This window comes from Coffea arabica, chromosome 1e, assembly GCF_036785885.1.
Source record: "Coffea arabica cultivar ET-39 chromosome 1e, Coffea Arabica ET-39 HiFi, whole genome shotgun sequence".
Lineage (NCBI taxonomy): Eukaryota > Viridiplantae > Streptophyta > Magnoliopsida > Gentianales > Rubiaceae > Coffea > Coffea arabica.
This window is the reverse complement of record NC_092311.1, coordinates 38,475,057-38,482,593: the sequence shown is the minus strand read 5'-3', so window position 1 is coordinate 38,482,593 and position 7,537 is coordinate 38,475,057. Positions and strand designations below refer to the sequence as shown.

The 7,537-nt window shown below is 36.7% G+C and overlaps 1 protein-coding gene across 1 annotated transcript; it reads left to right on the top strand.

Moving 5' to 3' along the window:
* Positions 1 to 2,812: 2,812 nt before the first annotated feature.
* On the top strand, positions 2,813 to 3,289 carry LOC113694001 (non-specific lipid-transfer protein-like). Its single transcript, XM_027212833.1, has 3 exons — positions 2,813 to 2,944; positions 2,998 to 3,167; positions 3,277 to 3,289. Exons 1-3 carry the CDS (start codon positions 2,813 to 2,815, stop codon positions 3,287 to 3,289), a joined length of 315 nt encoding a protein of 104 aa, XP_027068634.1.
* Positions 3,290 to 7,537: the final 4,248 nt, after the last annotated feature.

The following is a 7,537-nucleotide window of genomic DNA, read 5'->3' as shown; positions in this document are numbered from 1 at the left end:
CTTTCAAATTGTGGAGAAGATCAGTGCTGTGGCATACAGGCTCAGGCTTCCACCTGGATCTAGAGTACATCCAGTTTTTCACGTTTCCCTCCTTAAGCCTAAGTTGGAACCACATCAGGCTACTACTTCTACACTCCCTGAATTTAATCACCAAGATCAGTGTCTCCTACAACCTGCGAAAGTTTTAGAGAGGAGGGTCATTATGCGCAATGCTGCTCCTGTGATCCAGTACCTTATCAAGTGGCATCAGCTGGGGGATGAAGAGGCATCGTGGGAAGATCAAACTTTTATCAGTAGTCAATTTCCTGAGTTCCAGCCTTGAGGACAAGGCTGCTTTCAAGGAAGGGGTAATGTCAGGAGCAAGGGCGTAATTGCAATTTGGACCAAAGTTTCAGGGGCTTTAGGGTAATTAGTTTCCTTGGAGCCAAAAGCTGTTAAAAGTTAGTTATAACCGAATTTGTTAGGGTCAGGCATTCTGTGCCAATTAGACTCAGAACCGTCAGTGAAATTGTATAAATTCCAGGCAATGCAATGGATTGAAGGACAAGAAATACAATCAGAATAATCACTCCTAAATTTCTATTTCTCTCTTTTCTCTTCTCTCACTTTTCCCTCCTTTTTTCTGTTCTTCCCTCATTCAAACTTTCCCCAAATCTTCTGATCACATTTCTTCCCTTCATCCTGTTTGGAAGGGCCTGACAGTTGATTACCAAGCTGCTTGGTTCGATTTACAACTCTAATTGCGTTGCCACTATTAGAGGTCAAAAAAACTAGTATAGCTCACGGTTCACAAATTTGGTGCCTGATCAATTCTTCAAGCCAATTTGCCAAATTTAGCATACAAATGCAACATCACGGGTCCCATAAGTTGGAAATTCGTCCAGTTCAAACGAGTTTGTATAGTTATTAGTATATTTGGTATATATGCATACAATTTTGGCATAATTTTGAATTTTTTTACGCAAATATAGTTATATAAGTTAATAAATTCAAATTTATACCCGATTTGTAAGATTTTACAGCAGAAGATGTAAGAGTTACATTAACTGGTTTGAATTGGACAATTTTCAAATTGCATCCACAAATGCGTGAACAAATCATCAACAGCAGTTATTGGAACAAAATTATCCTTTTTATCAAAAAAGAAAAAAAAAGTTACCAATTCACCTTAATAAACTTTGGCTATACAATGGTCACTAATTCATCTTCATCATGAGTAATTCATAGTACGATAAAAATGGGAGAAATTGGGAGCTTAATATGCTAATCGCTGTTTACACCTCCAGACTTGGCAAGTCATCTATGCGACATGGTTACTCTAATTAGAGGACCTAATAACTGAAAGGCATCCAAAATAGTTTGTTTTTTGGGGATTGTTTCTGTGGGATTATAATAAGCTGATTCTGTATTTTTAAGCTATAAGCTCTTTTGAAGCATACGTATTTGCTTACATTACTTAAACTACAAAAGTTGTTTCTGCAGGCAAAACTTCAAGATGCACCCTGAGATCGATTTTCGCCCTTTAGTCTCTTTGAAAAACTCTTTTAGGACTTCAGAATATACGATTTTTTCAAGTAAATGTAGTAGGGTACACTTATTTTTGGAAGTTTCAAAGCAGCTGATGCAAATTTGTATTCGTGTCAACGTTGCCTGACTTCTTGAATGCCTTGCTTTGTATGCCATAAAAAGGAAGGAGTGAACAGACAAGTAAAAGGATTTGAAAGTGAATTAAATGTCTGATTCTGATCTGATTGCCAAATTCCAGCCACTTTCAGCTCAATGTACAATAAAAGACCCAGTGATGCCAAATTCTGATATGGATTCACCAAATTGTGTGAAAATTCGTGTATATGTGAAGCAATCAACTTCAATGATGTATCAAATCCTCCCTACAGAATATACCAAATATAAAGGGGGCAGAATTTCATCTCTGTTTTGTTTCTTCGCATCATTACTTGCTCCATTTATAGGATTTTAAGAAGGCAGCTTAGGAGAAATTCGCCATCATTGAATTCACCATTTTTTAGGTTGTAGTTGATTATTTCTGGAAGATAGCCCTCAAGAAGGAAGAGACAGAGGGAAGGGTGGAACGAAGACAATTACAGCAACCAAGAGAGCTTTCCCGATAGTGTTCAGACAGTCTGTGTTTACCGAACTTAGAAAGTTGGGATATGGAAAACTGGACTCTGGACACAAAATGCTACATAAACACATAGTACTGTATTTGCTTTCAAGTAATGTTATGAGTTGGTAGTTATGTCTTGATATTCATAAAATCTGTTGGCATTTTGCTAGAATGAGGATAATTCTGATCTCAAACTGAATCTGGTGCGGGTGAATTATTATCATTGTGTCTCTTCTTGAATGATCTTGACGTTTCGTTTGAGCTTGACAAAATTTACAGATCTAGTCCTACTGATTCTTGAACTTTTACAAATTTAACAAAAATTTTCTTGATTGTTTTTCTTCTACATTTTTAATAGAAGTACAGGGTTTTCAAAGCTTAATGAGCAGTGCTTGCTAGATATATTTCCAAAGCTAAATGAGCAGTACGTGTAATCGGAAATGCCTAGCGTCTCTCCCTCCTAAAACACTGATCATCATGACAGTGGCATGCCATCTAAAACAGGCGAACACGACAATGGCATGGCAATGACTAAAGAAAGTTGCACGTAAATGAACCACCTAATTTACGGAACCAGCCACTATATATGCAATCTTTTATCAGGACAAAAATACTTGACTTGGAACCACAGACTTGATATACTAAATAGAATTCATCTGCAATACATAGGATTCTCCATTTTTAGAAATGGCAAGGTTGATTGCACTAGCTTTCTTTGCAATATCGGTAGCCATTGTTTCAACTTCAAGGCCAGAAGTTGCAGCTGCTGCCCCATCTTGCTCAGTTGTCGATACTATGCTGGAGCCTTGCGAGCCATATGTAATAGACCAAGGCAGTCAACCGAGCAATGCTTGCTGCAATGGTGTAAAAAGGTATCTGATTCGGCAGCGTCCAAAGCAGACCTTGAAGCCGTCTGCAACTGCATCAAAAATGCATTGCCTTCGATAGAAAATACTTCGCCTACTCGCATTTCTGGACTTCCCAAAGCTTGTGGAGTGAACAGTAACTTTGCCCCTGTTGATCCTAACTATGATTGCTCCAAGTAAGTCACCATCTCAAACCCTCTTAGTGTGTGATCCATGAGTGTGTATTTGTGCGTGTGACATTGTCCTTGGTAAATGACAAGTACTTGTTTCTGCATATGGATGCAGGATTTCTGATTGATTTCATGGTTGATGATCAAAGCTGCTTTGCTCAAAGGCCACTTCTGTGATGGTTTATTCATTACTAGTTAGCTGAATAAAGTTACTTTTCACTCAAGATGAATTAGTTTTGAGTGTTACATATATATGGGCAACTAATTACTGAATGTATCTATTGCCTGGTCTATCTTAACTATTGTGGGAATATTTGGAACAACAAAAATTACTGGTCATGTACTCTTATTACATTATACTGCCAAAGACAGATGGATTTCAGTATAAGGTAAAATAATTATTTTATTCATGCCTAATTTTGGGAAAATAGTAAATGAAATTTGGGACTGAAAATTTGGAATGGACTCATTAAATAACTTAGGAATCTGTTAGTAAGAAATGACAGAATTTCTCTTGATTTTTTTAATAATAGAATCTTTACTATATAATAGTGTATATATATATATAAGATACTAGACATCTGTGTAATAGTTTCTGCTTGTCGGTTTATGGATATAACTTTATTAAAATTGAGATGGGGAGGGTTTTCTTAGTTATATAATTAGATATAACAGTTTCTTTCTTGGACATCCATTTTTCTGGACATCTACTTATTAAACCATGCTTTGACAAAGCATCGACTGGCCAATTGCATTCTATGTGCTTAAAATTCTCTTGGCTTCATTCTTTCCGGGCAATCCACGATCAAGTTTGCTTTTTTATGGCTTGCATGTGGAGGCCTGCGCATGTATGTCACAACAACTAGAGAATAAGAATGAATAATTTGCGAAAGAATATTGAATTGAATGGCCATAGCAAGTCCAAGACGAAATGCACATAGTTTTGCTATTATATGTTAGTTTGGTTCCCTATGTTCATCCGAAATCCAGCAATAAAGCATCCATCATCATCTCTGAATACTCCACCAATGCAGCATTCCCTCTCTGAGTACATGCCCCGTCTATGTTAAGAAGAAACCAATTGGTTTGGTGGGATGGTGAGGGGAGGTACTCCGACTCAATTTGGCTAGCCTTAGATTATTTTGTGGATTGAAAGGCCATTATTATTCCGAGCTGACCAACTCAGTGTATAATATACAGAGGAAGATAGCTTATATGAGTATCACTGCCAGTTAAGTAAGGCCTTTGAGGGAATATAAAATTGTTATGAGCTTTGCAAGTCATCATGCTATGTAGAGATCAAGATGGCTTATGTGAGTATCGCTGCCAGTTAAGTAGAATACTGAATTATCACTAAACTGCATTAGCGAAGTCCAGAGCATCCAAACTTGCATTTTGAGAAGGCGGTCCTTCTAGAAATGATACAGAGTTTCACACCTTTGGGAGCATAATGGACGCAAGTCAGAAGGCATGCGATGCATTACGAAAAGTTTCGACGCTACATGCAACTTATCATGTCCAAGCAACCATAAGATGTGCTTGAGCTGAGGATGAACTTGAAGCTACCAAAGCCATTTCCGATTATGTTGAGAAGGCAAGTCCAAAACTAGTAGCATAGATTTTATTGTAATCAGAATGTAATTAGAAAAGATTTTGCGAATTGAAAGATTGGCATGATTTAATTCAATTGCAGAAATTAGCAGAAATAGATATTATAATTCTATATAAATTGTATTGTCCCAATTCAATGTATATGAAACAAATATCCCTTTTTCTTATCATCTTTTCATGGTATCAGAGCAACGGCAATTGACCCAATTTCTTATGGGTCCTAACGAGTCCTACAGTGCAATTCGAGGCCAACTCCTTTTGACGAAACCTCTGCCAAATGTCGGACAAGCATACTCTTCTGTTACACAGGAAGAAAAATAGTTGTGTAATTTGGGTATTGCAAGAGAGATAACCCAGAATTCTGCCATGCATGTTCAACAACCCGAATCTACAGTTTTTGCTGCTCAAAGCAAACAAGGTTCTTCTTTGCTCTAATTCTCTAATTGTAAACCTTTAAATTGTGATTATTGTGACAAGGATCATCACCCTATAAAAATATCTTAGAAATTACATGGATTTCCTCCTAGATATCCGAAGCATCTATCCAACCCAAAGTATGGCAGTGATGCTCTTGGAAAAATCAAAGGAAAATTTCCATCTTCGATTCACAATGTTAAAGATGGTTCAAATAGTCCTGATATTCGAAGTGTAATGAATGGGTTGTCTAAATTGTAATTACAGCAAATTCTATCTATTGTGCACAACAAATCAGCACCATTTATTGGAAAACACTTTTCCACTCCTAATCCGAAGGTGAGCATCATTGAACCATCTTCAGGTTTGTCTAGAAAACCACTTATTGTTGATAGTGGTGCCTCAGATCATTTCACTTCGTCTCCAACTTCACTAGTAGACTGTAAAAATACTTTTATTTTGCCACCAGCTCTTTTGCCGATTAGAGACAAGACTCCAATTTTTTTTAACCGGAACTTTACCCTTAATTAAATTCAGCTTTTTCTTTAAAAAATGTGCTTGGTGTCCCTACTTATAAAGTGGATCTCACCTCTGTGAGTTGACTCACATGAGATCTCAATTGTTTCAAACCTTTTTTCTATATTGGTGTATCTTGCCAGGCATGATGACAAAGAGGATGATTGGTTTGGGTAAACATCATCAAAACCTTTATTACTTGGTTGCAATGGCTTCTCTAAGATCTACAGCAACAACAACACTCAATATTCAATGCTCATACTCAGTCTCTGCCTTGCCATTTCTTTTCACTAATTTGTGGCAATGTTGGTCGAGTCATCTCTCCTTTTCCAAATTGGATTTTATGTCCAAAAGTTTGCTCAAATTTTCTTTTGAGAAGAATAATAGATGTGATGTTTGTGCTCTTGTGAGACAAACCCGTCTTCCTTTCCCTACCGGTTCCATTTCTACCATCAAATCTTTTGAATTAATTTATTGTGACATTTGGGGAACATATAAAGTTAATCCCCTTTCTAATGCCAAAATATTTTTAAGTATTGTGGATAACTACTCTCGATACTCATGGGTTATTGACTATATACATAGACATATACTTAGACAACTCGTGCACTTTGCTTTCAATCTCATCTGCTTTTATCTTTTTGGGCTGAGTGTATTTTCATTTCAGTTCACATAATTAATCGACTGCCTACTCCTGTGCTTTCCTGCAAAATTCCATTTGATCAATTATATGGGAAACTTTCGGCATCTTCGTATTTTTGGATGCCTCACCTACGCTGCCACTGTAAATATTTCTCACAAGTTTGCTTCTCGTGCTAGATGTTGTGTATTCATTGGCTATCGAGTTTTCACTAGTCAAGATGTTATATTCCATGAAGGTGTTTTCCCATATGAGTCTATTGCTCATTCTTCAAATTCAACACCTGTTATTCCAGTCGCTATTGATGAATCTCCTTTTTTGGAGAATCAATCAACTACATTGCATCCAATCACCCCGATTCCTTCTTCTTCTTATGCCTCCTCTAAGACGCACTCAACGAACTCAAGTTCTATCTTCATTCTTGTAAGATTATATTTGCAACCAAGTATAGGCTTTTCCAACAACATCTTCTATGCCATCTTGTTTTCTGTGAGGACTCGAAAATTTGTCTTATTTTTAATCGTTTAATTTTATTTTCTTTCATGTATTTTCGTACTATACTTTATTATATTGAATTTTCATAGATTTTTATAAGCAAGTCTATATTTTAAATTATTTTTCCAGTATAAGATAGTTCATGATACGTTTGGTGTGTAGTAAGGACGTGGGACCCGCTAGTGCGGTAAGTGCGATAAATTTTCGATAAATAAGTGAAACGTACACAAGGGGATATTACTGTACAGGGTGCTAGGAGATAATTGGAAGTTAGTTAGATAGATTACCATTGAGAGACAAGAGGATAAGTTTGAAAACAAAAGGTGCCAAGTGTCGCGATTTGGTTGGTGTTGGATTTTGACTATTTTTCCTCCACCTTTACTAAACCCAAAATTTGACCAAGATCATCTTCATTTCCTCCTAGAGCTGGCCAAAATTTGGAGAGCAAAAGAGAGAGAAAATCTTCATCTTTCACTTCAATTTCTTGCCCAAATCTTGAGTTTCAACCGATTAATTTGCAAACTACTCCATAAAACTTACTTCCCAAGTAGTTTCGAAGGTGTTTGTGGAGTTATTTTTGGAGGACAAAGCCTAAGCTACCATCTTTCTTAGGGAAATAAGGTAAATTGTCAAGAAACTCCTTCTTTACTTCAATTAATGGGCAATTTGTGGTTATAGTTGTTGAATTAGTAATTTTGTG

Excerpts from the sequence above, each read along its gene's own strand:
- LOC113694001 (XM_027212833.1), top strand. The coding sequence starts at position 2,813 with ATGGCAAGGTTGATTGCACTAGCTTTCTTTGCAATATCGGTAGCCATT. Across the intron at positions 2,945-2,997 it reads TGGAGCCTTGCGAGCCATAT|GTATCTGATTCGGCAGCGTC; the intron begins GTAATAGACCAA and ends TGGTGTAAAAAG.